Here is an 18,448-nt window from a genome sequence, read left to right as displayed (position 1 = left end):
ATATATCTCCATTGATCCATTGAAGTTGTTTCTAAGATTTCAGCAACTCGATGAGCTACGAATTGCTTATACCGCCTATGCTGACTATTAATCCAGGCTAGGACAGTTTGACTGTCTGACCACATGACGCATTTTGAAATCGAAATTCTTAATTCTTTCTTTACGGTATTCAACAATCTTATCCCTAATATTGCTGCTTGCAACTCTAAACGTGGTATGGATAACATTTTATTCGGTGAAACTCTTGCCTTTGCTGATACTATATTCACATCAGTGCCATTTGCAGTAACACTTCTCAGATACACAACGGCAGCAAAAGCATTTTCCGAAGCATCTCCGAACATATGCAACTCATAAAACAATGCATTTTTCAAGGTCATACATCTTGGAATCTTAAAATGGGTGACAAGTTTAAGCATATCTATCCAAGAGTTCCAAAAATTTGATAAACTATCTGGTAACTGGCTATCCCAATCAGAAGATTCTTTATGCCATTTTTGTAAAAGAATTCTACCATGAATTGTGAAGTTCGAAATTAACCCTAAGGGATCGTAAATACTCATTACAAACGAGAGAGTTTCTCTCTTTGTAATCAACCTTGTGAATTCCAATCGATCAAGTTTTAATTGAAATTCGATCAAATCAGTTGTTGTATTCCAATAGATACCCAATACTTTATCAGTTGGTATTTCTTTATTCTCGAACCATTTTATTTCTGAAACATGAAGTCTTTCTGAAGGAATAACGTTGGCAAGCTGTTGCGAATTTGTAATAAAATTTCTTAGATGAAATCCAGCATACTGTTGAATATTTATAACACCCTGAACAACTTCAGATGCTTCTTTAATTTCATCAAAGCTATCCAAATAATCATCAACATAAAAGTTATTTTCAGAAGCCTCAGAAGCCTTTGGAAAATCATCCTTAAAAAGCTGTGCATTATAATTTTTCACTGCTTGAGCACAAGCAGGAGAACACGTTGATCCAAAAATCATTGATTCCATCACATATACGCTCGGATCCCTATCGGCCTCACATTGTCTCCAAAGGTATCTTTGTGCAGGCTGATCTTCCATAACAATTTTTATTTGCTGAAACATTTCTTGTATATCCCCTGTAACAGCGATTTTGAACTCTCTGAATCTTAGCAAAACACCGAACAAAGATTTTACTGTGTCAGGACCGGAAAGCAGTGCTGAGTTAAAAGATACTCCTTCTACTGCTGCAGCTGCATCAAAAACAATTCTTGATTTAGGTGGGACTTTGTTTTTATTTGTCACAATAAAATGAGGCAAATAATAGGTGTTTGGATGTTCCTGTAGTAGCTCACGTGGGCTAAGCTTACGGGCATAACCCTTTTTAACAAATCCTTCAAATGACTCAATTGCCCATTTTCTTAGCTCTGGTTTCCTAGCTAATGTCTTCTCCAGTATTTCCAAACGTTTGAAAGCATTATTAAAACTTGGAGGGAAACTCATGCTTTCAGTTTTCCACAATAATCCTATTGAGTAATGTCCGTTTTCATATTTAATTGTATTTTTAATAATTGATTCAGCTCTTTCTACTTCTGCTGATTTTGGTAATTTATTAACGACGTTGACTCCAAAGTTTTCAGTAGAACAATAATTTTCAAAAATTGCTCTTAAATCTGTACTTTCATGCTCTCTAATGCAAAAAGAATATGAAGGCTCACCTCTATATACCTTACCGAAAATCAACCATCCTAGTTTGGTACGCGCTGCCATCGGCGAGTTCTCGTCACTTATCCTTCTGTCGGTCGTCAACAACAAATGAGCGTGCTCCATACCAATTAAAATCGTGGGCTTGGCGTTGACGTATCCCTGAACTGGAACATCAGCTAAATAAGTGAACTCCTTCTTCATGTGTTTAATATCCAATGTTTGCGTTGGAAGTTCAATGTCCTCGATGGTCCTGACATCCTTCATTGAATAAGTTTTTCCTCCATGTCCGCGTATCCACAGCTGTACTCTTCGGCTAGGTGATTCCTTTGAAACGTTCTGCGTCCAGGTTAATTCCAGTGGTTCTGACCGTCCATGGAGCCCAAGTTTATCCGCTACCGATTGATCCAAAAGGCTTAATGACGAGCCGGGATCAAGGAAAGCGAATGTTTCCAAAGAGAGGTTTCCATTCTGCAACGTTACTGGTACTATTTGATAATATACCGTTGATTTTCGACTTCCATGATGATTATTGTTAGTTTTGTCCTTCTCCAGATTTTGATTTTCCTTGGGTTTCTCGACGGCTGCTTTATGCAATAAACGATTGTGCATTCCTTTGCAACCGTCTATTTTGCATTCTCGCTTGCTTCTGCAAAACTTACTACCGTGTCCTTTGTTCAGGCAAGAAAAACACAGTTTCAATTGTTGAATTCGTTGTTGCCTTTGCTCAACATTGAGGTTTTTCAATATGTTGCACTTGAACGTTTGATGCTCATGCTTACAAATGTTGCACTGCATTTTTGAAGGATTGTTATGAATATTGATTCTGGGCTTTTGTTCCTTTCTTGTAGGTGGTGCTAATCTCCGTAATGTCGTTGCGTGAGTTTGCAGCCACTTATTCAAATCATGGAGAGTTGGCTGACTGACATTTCTTTGAAGCGCTTCTGTCCATGTTATCTGCATACTAAATGGTAGCTTTGATACTATGTCAGTAATTAACCGATAATCATGAAGGAATTCTGGCTTGGCCAATGTTTCCATTGTCACAACCAAATCGTCCAATGCGTTAGCAATATCGATAGTATGGAGTTTGGGTTGATTCAATGTTTTTATCAGCTCGTTCAATAATTGCTGATAAATAGCCTCCGGTCTCCCATAAATTTCTTCAAGCCGTTGCATTATTCTAGGAACATTAGCAGCCCCTATCATCAAATTTGACACGCTCTTGGCAGCTTGGCCATACAGAGCTTCTTCCAATCTTGATAAATTTTCGAGATTGGTAAATCTACCTTCGGCAGATGTGTCCTTAAAAATGCTTTTGAATTTCGGCCATTCACGAGCCTCTCCACTAAATTTTGGAAGCTTGATTAATGCTTGCCTCGTCGCATTTAAAGAACCTTCAGACTGACGTCTGTTTGCCACATCTTGTTGAATTTTCAGCGATTCATTTAGCTGGTTCGCTAAATCAAACTTCACTTTTACGTCCAATAATGTCGCTCGTTCGATTTCCAGATATTCGCATTTGGCGCAAAGGAATCGCTCTTCTTGTGACGGCGTATGCTTAAGGTGCACACAACTAAGGTGGAACCACCTATCACAATCGTCACAAGACACCATATTATCCTTGGTGTCAGCTTCCTTGCATAAACGGCAGTTTCCGTTCTTATTTTCCACGAATTGGAACATAGCTTTTGATTTTGCCATCGCAAATGTTCACTTTACTCTCACCTGGTTGTTTGCTGCTACTTTGCTTCTCTGTTTCCTTTTGCCGGATCTGCGCGTTCACTTCTGATGACAGCTTCTAAAGGTATTTCCAAACCTTTTTGTTAATTCACACACTGCAGTTTCACTATTTTCAAAAATGTCCAATGTCCTAGTTTCACTTGAATTACCACTCTGGGTTTTAATATTCAACACACAAGGTATTTTAGACACGATTCGTGAATATCTATTCACAACTTTCGAATGTTTGCCACTATTGGCTCAAGATTTGTAACAGTTAAATTTTGTGACAATGCACAACACTCAGACTGCACTCCTGGCGACAGTAAACCACGTTACAAAATCAATCACTGTAGCTATTTATTACGACAACTTTTTATATTGTCGGAGTCCTTTCCACTTATTCTAGTTGATCTCCGCGCGCCGGTATCACTGCACAATTTCAACACAACGTCGCGAGTACTTTCCTCTCTGGAGCCACCAAAATGTGACACCGGAGCTTTACGGTTTTCGGATGTAGAAAACATACACTGTAGAACTGTGGTCTAGAACTAACTTTATTACTAATGCTAAGCCTTATATATATGAATGAATGTACAATACATTCTACCTGATTTGACTCATTATCTTTTGGGTCCCTTTCTTATTATCTCTACTTTGTTATCGCCGCCACTATCGGTGCGTCACTATTTTCATTACAATTTATGGGTCTCTTTCTTGGTCCTTCGTAGAAGATTAGTTTATGACGTAATTGTCTTGGGTAGCAGAGAATTATCAACTATGCGCATATTGCAACTAACAATATGCCATGCGGTGCGCTGTATAACTTAAGGAAAATGACAACTTGAGTTTGAAATGCAAATTGATTGATTCGCGTTCGTTACACTACCAGAACTACTCTAGTAGGATTCTATTTCAGGCCAAACATGTCTAAAGGTCCTATCTGCAGAAGAGAGGCTCTCTTGCGTTTCCCTCTCTTTCGTTAATATCTCAGCTGTTTATTTGTATTATGATTGTCTCTTTGCATTGAACGATGGTCAAAACAATCGTCTTTTGATTTGTACTGCAACAATAGTTGAAAAGTGTACCATTACATTGCAAAAATTGAAAGAGAAAGTGAACAAAGAGAGCCTCTCAAATGCAGATAGGACCTATTGAAATGTTTGGCCTGATTTGTAAATAATGTGCACTAATTTATTCAAAATGGCTCACGACAGGTGCACTGCGAAATAACATTCACCCACCCCTCGGCGCCGAAGAACAAAACAGCAACAACATAACGGTTCCGGTTGTATTGGTAACAGCTTGATCGCTAGCGAGCGAGCAAACAGAAACAACGGAACTCACCAACACTAACACGCCCATCGAATACACCAAGAATGACAGGTCAATATTCATTCATACCAAAAAAGGACACTAACACATTCGCATCCATTGTACAATCGTGTGTACACAAGCAGCAAAACAAACTCATTAATAAACGATTCGGCGAGGATGTGTGCGTGACGGCATAGGAATGAACCCTGACTAAAAAGACAACAAAAATCCAAAACGATACAACAAAAGTTATTAGAAAAAGCCTTCTTTTTCTGTCTACGATTGCGATTATGCTTGCATTTTTGGGCCATGTAGGACAATAAAAGTGCATCAGGACTAAAAATTGGATGCTATCTTTAGCAAAAACCTTGCTTTTTAAAGATGGTATTCAAAAATAAGCCGTAGTTTAGGATTCTAAAAGTTCAATTTTTCGAGACAAAAAAAAAATGAGAGTAAATTTGAACATTAGAAAATGGGACGCCTTACCAATACATCGGCAGCATTTCGAGTTGCATAGCTTGATGTCAAATCAGGATCATGCCTGCGGAGCTATTTTCCCTTCTGGGTCTGCTGCTTTTTCTGCTTTGTTCGGAAGGCAGCACTAAATTCTTCTCCTGTAGATTGTTTCTTTAGCTCAAAGCACTTCACTCCTTTAATTATTTTCCACGAATTAAACACTGATTCTCATTTTTTCCCCAAGTATGAAAATCCCAAACAAAACTCCACAAACAACGATTTCCACCAAACTAACCACTGATTTCCGATAATTTCCCGAGATTATTCAATCTTCCCCACTCCGCCGCACCAACATGCAGCGCACTCCAGGGCCCTTACAGACAAGCTGATCGTGGGCCAGCAGTGCCCCGTAATTATTGCGTTTTTCTCCTGGTGACCGTCCGTCTTCGTCTTCGTCGTCGATTTTCTCCCAACCCAGCACTCCGCGACACCGCGCTTGCTTGCACAAAAGGGAACACAACTTTTTTGACAGCCGCCCTATTTTAGCTCCCTCTCGTTCTTTTCTTTGTTCTTCTTCGTCGTCCGTCGTCGCTCGCTCCGATCCGCTTGCTTTTTGCTGCGTTTTGCTTTGCACTCAGCCCTCTCCGAAACGCACGACGGGGCCACCAAATGCCCACCAAACAAATGCACTTTTCTCACTCGGATCGCACACCAGCGGAGGTGAATTTACGCGTAAACCGATTTCACACACCCAACGCACGGTTTCACGATATTTTCGAACCGTTTCGGCCGATTCCGAGCCGATTTTCCGACCGAAAAAGCTAGCTCCGATATTTCGCACAACTTTTGCTGCTGGCTGGTTGAGTTACTTTTGGACGGACGGCCCAGCAGCAGACCGAGAGTCGAGGGACGAAAAGAGTGCGCGATTTTCTCGGTGGGGTTTTGGCGTTGGCAGTACTGAAATGGTGGGGTACGTTCGCAGTAGAATCACATCGGGGTGAGTCGTTAAAATTCGAGTCAAAATTGAAAAATTTATAGAATCAAATTGAGATTATAGGCGATTATAGGTACTGGTATTTTTTATTCCTTGTTGGGTATCTAAGTCACTGCGGCCAGTTGATAGATCTATGGATTACTGCACGAATTTATTCTGGCCTGCTTACTCTCACACAAAATTTGACGTTTGGGCGGTGTCGGCACCTCTCAAACGTAAAATTTTCTATGAGAGTAAGCAGGCCAGCGTAAGTTCGTGCAGTGAACCATTGTGACATATAGGGCACTGCATTGTTTTGATTTTGTATGGAGTTTTGACATTTCTTGGCCTTGTTGTTTACAAAATTTCTATAAGAGTGAAAGAGAAGGAGAGAATTTCATGCACTGCCCTATAAGGCAATCTAGCGATTATTACCCTTCTCTCTCAAGCAGCAGCAGAAGATAGCAGTTTTTTGTTTAATATTTTCATACGGAAACGTTTCCGTATGCAAACAAACCAATCCTTCTCGGGAGCCAAAAAGAGAAGGGTGATCAAACGTCAGATAGCCCTATAGGTACTGGTATAATCTTAGGTCAGTCGCATAATTGGGTTGTTATGTGAATAAAATATGGCTATTTTCTATAGTCTAATAGAAGAGCTCGTTTTTCTGAGCCTAGCGTGATTTTGTAGCGTTCCAATTACTTTGTTTTGATGGTCAAATGACCCAAACAGTTTCAATTTCCGTGGATACCGTCTACCCTCGTTGGTTTGAACGACACCTCATGCAAACCAACGGGGTTCATTTTTTAATTTGAACTTCTAGTAACTCTGTGAGCATCGAAAAACACACTAATGGTAACCGTTTTTGCTGTTTTGTGTTGATTCTGCGTTCCGTTTTACTCCAGAATGACATTTGAACCAATTTTAGTTTGAACGATGTGCAGATTAGAGGGGTATCCGCGTGTGATTCGGCCGACGAAATGGCTGGTGTGAAATATAATTTACCAATAATTTCGCTGTGGCCAGTGCCGTTGTCCTTTTGGGGATGCATTCAATCAGAAAGCGGATAGATTCTCCTGCGGGAAAGAGGAGTTAAAGTGAACTAAATAATATTCTTGAGATATGGACTGTTGTGTGCGCTGGAAACAAAACGTGTTTTGGAGACGAAAAGTTGTGCTGGAATTCGAAAGATTTATGTGATGTTGAGTGCATTTGTGAATACCGAAAAGAAAAAAAGACTCGCGAATCACATTTGAAATGATTGGGGGACTCAATAGTGCGTGTGGTTTGCTGATTCAAGTTTTTGACCAAACCATGAAGAAGTAAAGATGAGAAAAATTTGTGGTGGTGCTACGCCATCCGGCAGAGAAAAAAATGAAGTGATTCTGCCCGGTGGATTTTGAGAAGAGTTTATGCGGCAGTGGTAAGAAGTGTTTTTTTTGTAATTTGGCTGGTGGTGCTACGGTTTGATGCCAAGCTTATATTTTTTCCCCGTACAAAAGTGGTCCTGCGCCGTGTATTATTGTGGTGAAGATGGGTCTATCGCAATTTGTGATAGTTTTACCGGATCCCTATAAACTGAATAACGATGAAAGTTTTATTATGGCGCCAGCACCAAACCGAATAGCGACGTTTTGACTAGCGACACTTTTCGACTAGCGACACTTTTTTTCAGTACCGGGTGTACTGCGCTGTGTGCGTTCAATGATGCACTATCATATACGTCACTTCCGATGTATGTCGTAAACAACCCAAAACTAGCAAAAATATTTTTCTCGAAAAAAGTTTTTTGATTTCCGAATGAATCTATAATAGTGCATGGGGACTTCAAAGTGATCATTTTGGTTGATGAGAGGAATCTGTAATCCACAAAAGCATTTTGAATGAGTTTGAATAAGGTGAAATTGCTAAAGTGTGTTACTGATGCTGATCCTATCTGAAGCAGCTTGAAAAAATGTTGCCGTATTGCCGAGGATAAACCCACTGATTGTCCGTGATAAAAGGACAATGCTCAGGGCTCCAATAAGAATCAATATGGTGAGATCTTTCTGATTTTTTTTTTATTTATACCCATATCAGTAACATTAAAGTATTAGAGGTAAATGTTTATTAGGGGAGGGTTGGATACCATAACTTTTGATCTCGTTTCAGAGAGCGAGTAAAGGCGCTTAAGCCTAGGCTTAAAAGCCAGGGCATACGGGGTAAATACCGTTGTCCCATCCCTGGATTCCAAAGGACATGGAGTGACATTAACATTCTTAGCATAGTCACTCCCAACGATGCGGTACATTATTATCACTTTTTAAGGAACGGTTGGTACGAGATGTCCCCGTTTTCTGATTTCAATAACAATAACAACGCTGCACAGTAGGCCTGGCCGCTTTAATGCTTGTAATGCATCTCTGATGCACTGCAATAATTAATAATGACAAGAAAAGCGATAGGAGTAGTCGATCTTATCATTTTCCAGGATTCTTTCAATGAATGGCTGTGTATGTGTAGACTAGACTAGACTAGAACGATGTGCAGATTAGAGGGGGTCAAATTAAAAAGTGTAGTGCAGCCTGGGCACTGTTGTCCTTCTGACTTCAGCTAGATTGAGGAGGTACGATCCGAGCGTCTGTTCACCAAGGAGATGCGGCTCAAACAGCGCCTGTTCTGGCATCCAGCGGCTGAGTAAGAAACGCTGCACCTCGCCCAGCTAGATCCAAGGTGGTAGCCCCATCAGCGTGGTCATCCCAGTGTTGGTTGGGACGTTAAACAGAACTGGTACGATGGCCCTCCGGCGAGACAGGAGTGTTGGCGTAGGCCCAATAAGCCACCCGTAAAAATCCCCATTGCGAATAACATAGGAGAAAATGCGACTCGATACAATCGGCAAAAAACCCACGCGACGAAATAAGGACTACGATTCGAAACTTGGAACATGGAATTGCAAGTCACTAGGTTTCGCAGGATGTGACAGGATAATCTACGACGAGCTACATCCCCGCAACTTCGACATCGTGGCGTTGCAGGAACTTTGTTGGACTGGACAGAAAGTGTGGAAAAGCGGGCATAGAGCGGCTACCTTCTACCAAAGCTGTGGCACCACCAATGAACTGGGAACAGGATTTATAATGTTGGGCAAGATGCGACAACGTGTGATCGGGTGGCAGCCGATCAACGCAAGGATGTGCTGTGCATGTTGAGAGTTAAGGGCCGTTTCTTCAACTACAGCATCATCAACGTCCACTGCCCACACGAAGGGAGACCCGATGACGAGAAAGAGGCGTTCTACGCGCAGTTAGAGCAAACATACGATGGTTGCTCGCCGCGTGACGTGAAAATCGTTGTCGGCGACATGAACGCGCAGGTAGGAAGGGAGGAAATGTACAGACCGGTAATCGGGCGAAACAGCCTGCATGCCGTATCGAATGATAACGGCCAGCGATGCCCATATAGCCGAGGCGGTAAACGCACGGGTATTCAGCATGACCATGCTGAGGGTGACGGGTTCGATTCCCGGTCGGTCCAGGATCTTTTCGTAAAGGAAATTTCCTTGACTTCCTTGGGCATAGAGTATCTTCGTGCCTGCCACACGATATACACATGCAAAATGGTCATTGGCAGAGGAAGCTCTCAGTTAAAAACTGTGGAAGTGCTCATAGAACACTAAGCTGAGAAGCAGGCTTTGTCCCAGTGAGGACGTTACGCCAAGAAGAAGAGGAGGAGGCCAGCGATGCGTAAACTTTGCAGCCTCCCGTGGTATGGTAGTCCGAAGCACCTTCTTTCCCCGCAAAGATATCCACAAAGCCACCTGGAGATCCCCCGACCATCAAACAGAAAACCAAATCAACCACGTTCTAATCGAGGATTTTACCAAACAGGGTGGTGTATACGCCATGATTATCGGGTGATAGTTACTGACGTCAGGTAACATTTGAGATTTTGTGAACAAGGAGGAGCTACGTGATATCCCGGATAAAAAATTACCATTCATTACATGGTAAATATTATTAACATATGACTGGTTTTATTGTTCACAATATTGCGTCTTGCTTTGCTTTATAGATTACCGTGCAAATGTTCAATCGTCTGAAATATTTGTTCACACGTCAAACACCAAAGAAAATAGCAAGTAAACAAACCGATTATTCCATGCACCACCCAAAAAGTGTAACAGACGCTTAAAATTTCTAGCAGCGAAACGAACCAATGTATGCTGAAACTGGTGGGAACATATTGTGGTGTGACAAAAAATTTCTGCAGGGGGTCGAATACGGTGCAAAAAAAGCAATAAAACACATAGTAGATATATTGTTACTTTTTACAATAGAAATCAAGCCCATATAGTTCGTACAATAAGTGAACATTAGCTTTATTAGTGACTAATTGATTCGATTGTTTTTCAATAGTTCTATAATAATTTAAAATTACTACATATAAGTAAAAATTGATTTAAGTTGTTTTTAAATAGTTGCAAAAGTGCCTGCAAAGTTACAAAATCACTTGACATATTTTTTTTTGTTTTCGTTTTAAATTTGAGTACAGTAGATGTTTCGGTTATCGAATATTATTCGCTAAAACTTCAACGACTGACAGACGTCAAGCCGTGTTGGCAGAGGGAGTTCTCAATGAATAATTGAGGAAGTACTTATAGAAAACTAGCTGAAAAGCTGGTTTTAGCCAAGTGAGGATGTTACGACAAGAAAAAGATGAACAATGATTTTTCTAATGTTTTCCAATAAATTAAAGGAATCTAGTAAATAGTAAACTACCATTGATAACAATACAAATACAATTTGTTTAATGGGGTCAATTGAACCGATGATAAAATAAACATGCAATAATATTTGTTGTTATGTAAACAGATTTCGCCTTTGAAAAACCAAAGAATTCATATTTCTCGGTAACATTTTTCTCCAGCATTTACAGATACTAATGGCCACATGAATTGTGAACGATTTATGGTATGGATCATACGACCTGAGGTCTGACTTGTGATATTTGGCAGTTATTTGAAAAGATCTTATCAACAGCTGCCAAGCAATACTTACCAGACAGACATCAGAGTGTTTGATTCTTATCATAAAATGTGCATATCATTCTGGAGGCCGTTAGTGCTCGTGAATGCTGGATATAAATGTTAGCGAGAAATATAAATTCTATGGATTTTCAAAAGCGAAAACTGCTTACAAATAACAACAAATATTATTGTATTTTTATTGTAACAACGATTCATTTGACGCCATTCAATTAATTGTATTTGTATTGTAAGAACAATGAAAAAACATTAAGATATATTACACTGTTGAAAATGCTTTGACATCCATGTGCACAACAGAACACGTGCTCGATGAACAAATTTTCAACAGTGTAATTTCCCACATGGCTTGGTCAGCCAAAGCAAAATCAAGAAATTGACATTTGTAAGGTGCTACGGTCACCCTTACCGTATTCGGTCGGCCGAGGACCGACCCGTCGAGAGTCCGACTGCACACTAATTGCCATACCAATAAGTGATTGGGAGGCAGTGCCCGAAGCTCTCGACAATTAAAAATAACTTCCTCTCTCGCTTTGACATACATGTGCACAACAGACAATGTGTTAGATGTTCATCTAATCCCATCCGAAGGGGGTTTGGATTGTGAAAAGAAGATAACCATGTGCGATTGTGGAATCGAGTTCAGTTCTAGGCCTGCTGGCGACGGAGATAGTCGAGTGACTCCGTAGCTTGAAGGAATAGAAGCGCCCGTCTAGCGAATTGGGAGTCGTGAGTTCGAGTCTCACCGGAGTACGTGGATTTCTTTTCATAATTTCAAATCTCAATTTGTTCATCGAGCACGTGTTCTGTTGTGCACATGGATGTCAAAGCATTTTCAACAGTGTAATTTCCCACATGGCTTGGTCAGCCAAAGCAAAATCAAGAAATTGACATTAAGATATATTGTTTTCTTTTGAAAATTGCCCTAAAAATGTCTCATAAAAACACAATACATTTTATTGTTTTTCGCGAAAAAGCGTATGAAAATTTTCTCAAAATTTTATGGTTAAGATACATAACGACCACCATTTTTTATTGCAAAAGTGCCATTTACCATTCGCCGAATGGTATAGAACAATAAGGGTAATGGTGAGTGTGCTGTGTAAATTACAATACGTATAATGGTGAATATTTTTCGAAAAAATGGTGTTGTAACAATAAAATTTATTGTATTTTTATGATATTTTTTATCAGGGATTTCACGTAAATCGGACGTGAAAATTCTTTAGAGTGTACGCGCAGCAGTTAGCAGTGGCCCTACCAACGGAAGAACAGCTTGGCGCAGCTACACTTGAAGATGGCTGGAGGGACATCCGATCCGCCATAGGTAGTACCTCGGCTACAGCACTAGGCTTCGCGACTCCGAATCACAGAATGACATATCCTTTGCTAACCGGAAAAATCCGCATTTGTCCGTTGCTAACCGTCGTTAACCGCGTCTATAACTGCAGCTCAGTTGGCAGCGGATAGCGACGGTTATAAACGGATAAATGCGGATTTTCCGGTTAGAAAAGGATATGCCATTCCCCTTGGATTTAGACTAAAAGAGGTGAAACTTGCACAAAATCCGGATCTGCCATTCTCCTCGAGTGAATCTCCCCTTAATTCGTTTTGGCCACAAATAGTTAAAAATCGCCCATTGTGCAATCCTGTCTAAAAACCACAGAACGTGACCTTACTCTGGACCGCGTTCGCTCCTCTTTTTATACCACCTCGCGCCACTTTGACAGATTGACGTGGTTTCGCGACGACGACGACAACGACGACCAAGGAGAATACATTTTACTAAGGTGGCGCAGATAAACATTGCAAACCACTGGTTGTCTCTTCCACTCTTCTGGTGTTCTTATGCAACTAAAATAGTGACGTCACTATTTCAGTTCCATAAGAACACCAGAAGAATGGAAGAGACAACCAGTGGTTTGCAATGTTTATCTGCGCCACCTTAGTAAAATGTATTCTCCTTGAACGACGACGACTGACGGCTGACGGATCGGTGGTGTGCGGATCGGTCGTCCTCTTGTCGCGGAGTGCTTGCGAAAATTCTATGCAGAGTTGAGTGATTTTTTTCTTGGTGGAAATTTTTCCACAATCAATCGTTGTGAAATTGCGAGATTGTTGCGTGAACTATTCGACACGCCTCCGCGCGGAAATCGTGATTGTGGGGGCAAAAGTGCGTGTTGCTGCCGATTGGACTAGCGAAAATTGCGTCCACGGACGACGACGGGAATCGACGCATCTGTTTTTCTTGCGCGAGTGGCAGCAGCGGTGTAATTATCTTCCCTTTTGCTCAATTATTCATCCGTCGCAAGACTCGACCTCGTCCCATCAAATATTCTCGAATCGCCCCCCGCTGGCTGGACGGAAGTGAAGGAAAAGGGTTTTCCTAGGTGCACGGGGATATCCGGTTTTCCTTTTTGGAGGAATTTTCTTATGCTGGAAGAAACGTCAGCAGCAGCAGCAAGAGGAGGAACTTGAAGGGACTGTGTTCTCGGTCGGGGTGGTGTAGGAGGGGAAAGAGACTTTGATTTTATCTTTCCACCAAGACGGAGACGGAGAAAGAGGAGAAGCTCAGGCAACAGCTCTAAAGTTTAGTAGGTATGATGACTCGTTCGGTCCCATTTGTTAATTGGATTTGTCGCGTCAGCTGAAAAAGCAATTCCCTTTTCGTTTGTTTGCAGAGAGCAGGAAGGAAAAAGCGCTGGCTAAGGCGTTGGAAGCAATCAAAACAACATCATGATGAGCGAGGAGTCGGCCCCGAGCAGGAATGTGGTGTCACAGTTCTTCAAACGGATTTCGCAGGTAATGGGACTTGGGATGATAAACTCGAACTACATTTGAGGGTCACGTATCAATTTTGAAAGATAACAATCTTTCTTATCATTATTGCTGCTGACATCGTTGCATTTGTAGCAATTTCCTAGACATTCATTGGTTTATCAAACAAGCCCCAACTGGGACAAAGCCTGCTTCTCAGCGTTTTGTTCGTATTATTTTCTCATAGGTATTAATCCCTGGGCTTGGATTATATCTTCCAGGAAGCTTTGATTTCAGGCATGTGGTCGATGGCCTTTGCAGTAATGATTGGAATAGCTGAATGTATAATCAATGGCAAACAATTCTGTAAGAATCAGATCTTCAAGTCATCTGATATAGTTATACTGATCATGACGCTGCATAGTATATCGAACATTTGTCGAAGTCATTTATGTGCCGGGAAAATATAATTCCAAGTTGGTGAGAATATTACAAACTGAGGGAGGATAATAGGCCAAGTCAGACCCCTGAATGGGCAATGTGGGTTAGTGTATGGGAATGCCATTGAAGGTTTGTAATATTCTCCGAGGCTTTCGAAATCCAACAGGGCGCGTCCCCGGGTTGCGGATAGGGGGAAAAGGGAGATTTTTCACATTTGTACTGTAATCAGCCAATGTGGTATTATCTCCTATGGTGTTGTAGTGCAAACGAATGATCTCCTTATATGGGAATTCGAACCTTGTAATGTATTGTTTATCAACTTCAATTTTCTAAGCTTGATAAGGTTTTGAAGACAAACATGAGATGAGAGAATTGCCTAATAGGAAAGTCACATCAGCAAAGCTTTTACATATGCAAATGCTATCCATGGGGTCATGTCTAGCATTTAATATGCATGGCAATGACTGATTCTTACCTAGCAGGGGTACTACAAGACCACGCGGACAATTCGATTAAAGGCTTAATTGGGGATAATATATTTTCCAGAACTGTAGGGACATTTTTTCCGGGGTGACTGGCGAGTCGAAGAGGGTAGAAGTTTCCGTTTGTTATAATTGACAAAATAAACAATCGGGCGCTTTTTCTTTCTATGACTTGCTTGGTATTTTGTGAATTATTGTTTTTTGGTTTTGGAAGGTATGCGATTCACTATTGAGCCTTAAAATTATTTTGCATCTGAATAGCATTGATATTGTCAAGTCTGTACCAACACCCTAATCCCACACCAAAATACCCTTTTCCTATCCCATGGCGTTTATGTGGTCAGCAAAGACTATTCAGCCATTACCCCTCCTTATCATCGGCTTTGGACTGACTTGCGCTCTCATTGCCCCACCAAATGCTGCAAAATGAAAATGAAAATGAAATTATTTTCTCATAGGTATTAATCGAGACCTTTTTAGCCAAATTTAAAAAATAATGATCAACTATCCGTAACTTAACATAAAGTAATTGTAATTGTTTTATTTATTCATAACGATAACTTATTGGTTGTACCATATATAAGGTCAAGGAAATTATAAAGTGCACTATAAAAGCATGCAAATTTTCTTCCACTTAAAAAGCAACCGCATTTGAATGACATCAACAATCTGCTTTCAATTAGCACACATTGCGCATTGTCGAAAAGCTACCCAAGCATCAAATTGCATCGTATATTGAGAGTATAAGATACCCTGGAAGAGGGTATTAACGCATATGCGTACCACAATGGGCTTTAACAGCGCCCTGAAAAGGGCACTGTAAAAACGCATAAGCGTAAAGACAGCCTATAGCTCCTTACCACAACGGGTTAAGAACAACAGAACGTCCTGAAAATTCAGGTTTCTGCCAGTTTCAATTTCTCTTTAGAAATGTTTACCGGATTTATCGGATTCACAGCTATCACATAAAAATGAATCAGCTTACTGAATTTTCGGCATGTGATAGCTGAATCGTTAGTGGCCAATCAATGTGTGGTGCCGCTGAAAACAACAATGCCATGGACTTGCATTCGTGCGCCCCTCGTTTTGGCGCGCCGCCAGTCATAGAGGATGGAAGAAGAAAAAGTACTGTACGCCAGTGTTGATCGAGAAATAAACAAAACAAGTTTGATTTTATATTTGATCGGTCGCGTTTTATTTGTCGTCTCGCGGAAGTCCCACATTGGTGACCCCGACGCGGAAACTAAGCTCGCTACACTGTTCGCTTACGTAGTTATCGCGTACAATCGAAATGCTCGCGGGAAACGAAGGAAACGCTCCTCAAGAGGCTGCGGCACTCGCTGCCGGAGTCGCTGTAAAGCTTCCGGATTTTTGGAAGCAGGATCCGGTGATGTGGTTCGCACAGGCGGAGGCGCAGTTCGCTCTAGCCGGCGTCGTTCGCGACCACACCAAATTTTACCATATTGTCGCCAAAATCGACCAATCTGTTATTTGCCATGTAGCAGATTTGGTCACAAATCCTCCCAACGATAACAAATATGAGGCTGTTAAGACTCGGCTGATTTCCCGCTTCCAAGTTTCGGCACAAGGACGCTTGGAACGGCTTCTTGGCGACTGCGATTTAGGTGACATGCGACCAACTCACCTGCTCGCAAAAATGCAGGAACTTGCCGCCGGATTGAACGTTACGGACGATCTAATGAAAATGCTTTTCCTGCAACGAATGCCTCCGAACGTAAAAGCTGTCCTTGCCATAAGCGACGGCACGATTGGAAAGCTTGCTGAGATGGCTGACAAAATGGTGGAGTGCCCGGGATCGTCTCACGTCGCCGCCACCATGGAAGTATCTCCGATAGCTGATCTACAAACCCAAATCGCCACACTGACCGCTGAGATTCGTCGGCTGAAGACAGAACGAAGCACATCCCGATCGCGCAGTCGTTCCACTTCGCGATCTAGCCATACTGCCAGTGATGACATTTGCTGGTTCCACAGGAAGTTTGGCGGTCGTGCTATCAAATGCCGGGAACCTTGTCGATTCAGCTCAAAAAACTAGTGCCTCGTTCGCTCGAAACGGCGGGAGTGAACGCATTACAGGAAAGTCGCCGTATTCTTCTCTACGACCGCACCTCAAACACCAAATATTTAATCGATACTGGTTCGGATGTCTCGATTATCCCAGCGACCAACAGGGACAGGAAGAATGGTGCGTCTCCATTTGATCTGCACGCTACAAACGGGACCAAAATCCACGTCTACGATAAGCGCTTTGTCACAACGGATTTGGGACTACGACGACGTTTCAATTGGCTCTTCCTAGTCGCGGACGTTGGAATACCAATAATTGGGGCTGATTTCCTCGCAGCATTCGGCATTCTGGTGGATTTGAAGCACCGCCGCTTAATCGATGGTCTTACCAAGGTGTCGTCGACCGGCGGATTAACCAACACACCGATACACAGCGTAACAATCATCGCATCAAATCACCCATTTCATGAATTGCTGACAGAATTCAAAGAAATCACGCTGCCAACGACTATAAAAACAGCCATTCAACATGATGTCACCCATCATATTCAGACGAGAGGTCCACCGGTGGCAACCAAATGTCGACGAATGGCACCAGACAAGGTAGCTGCAGCTAAAAAGGAGTTCCAGGTAATGATCGATCTCGATATCTGCCGACCCTCTAGTAGTAGTTGGGCAAGCCCTCTGCATTGCGTCCCTAAGAAAAACGGGAAATGGAGATTCGTGGGAGATTATCGCGCTTTAAATCGAATCACCGTCCCGGACAGGTACCCTGTTCCTCACATCCATGACTTGCTAAACGCTTTCCAGGGAAAACACATTTTCACGACGTTGGATCTTGAGCGAGCGTACCATCAAATTCCGGTAAAGGACGAAGATGTACCGAAAACGGCCGTCATCACCCCGTTCGGACTCTACGAGTTCACTCGCATGCAGTTTGGCCTCTGCAACGCGAGTCAAACGTTCCAGCGATTCATGCATAAAGTGTTCGGCGACATGGACTTCGTGATTGTCTTCGTGGATGACATTTGCATCGCATCGCGTTCATTGGAGGAACACTACTCGCATGTACGAGCGGTGTTCGAAAGATTGAAATCCTACGATCTCGTCATTAACGTTGAGAAGAGTAAGTTTGCTGAAAGGAACGTCGATTTTCTAGGCTACAAGGTTAGTGAAGATGGGATTCTGCCGCTGCCGGAACGAGTAAAAGCAGTCACAGAGTTCGCACCGCCATCCACCGTCAAAGAGCTACGTAGATTCCTTGCACTGTTGAACTGCTACAAAAGGTTCATCCGACGTGCGACCGACCTGCAAATGGAGCTACGAAATCTGATCCCTGGAAACAGAAAAAACGACACTCGTAAATTGGTTTGGACAAACGCAGCAAGAGAAGCTTTTGAGCAGTGCAAGCGATCGCTTGCGGAAGTGACACTTCTACATTATCCGGACGCTTCCAAGCAAATGGGTTTAATGATAGACGCCTCCAACACAGCAGCAGGAGCTGTACTCCAACAGTTCGACAAAAACAGGTGGGTCCCTCTCGGCTTCTATTCTGAAAAATTTTCCT

The 18,448-nt window shown here is 42.0% G+C and overlaps 2 protein-coding genes across 2 annotated transcripts in view; one reads left to right on the top strand and one right to left on the bottom strand.

The window, feature by feature from the left end:
* LOC109622238 (polycomb protein Asx) overlaps window positions 1-5,523 on the bottom strand; it is a 67,040-nt gene extending 61,517 nt beyond the window's left edge. The window contains exon 1 of the mRNA XM_029875630.2: window positions 5,205-5,523. The gene's annotated coding sequence lies outside the window, so the exon portion shown is untranslated. The remainder of the gene's footprint in view (window positions 1-5,204) is intronic.
* A 7,624-nt stretch (window positions 5,524-13,147) lies between these two features.
* Window positions 13,148-18,448, top strand: part of LOC109622239 (protein RER1) — a 33,031-nt gene continuing 27,730 nt past the window's right edge. The window contains exons 1-2 of the mRNA XM_020076492.3: window positions 13,148-13,771; window positions 13,855-13,975. Coding sequence (XP_019932051.1) covers window positions 13,910-13,975 — 66 coding nt within the window. The 5' untranslated portion in view covers window positions 13,148-13,771; window positions 13,855-13,909. The remainder of the gene's footprint in view (window positions 13,772-13,854; window positions 13,976-18,448) is intronic.

The sequence above is a fragment of the Aedes albopictus genome, chromosome 3, assembly GCF_035046485.1.
Source record: "Aedes albopictus strain Foshan chromosome 3, AalbF5, whole genome shotgun sequence".
NCBI lineage: Eukaryota > Metazoa > Arthropoda > Insecta > Diptera > Culicidae > Aedes > Aedes albopictus.
This window is presented reverse-complemented; position numbering and strand designations above follow the sequence as displayed.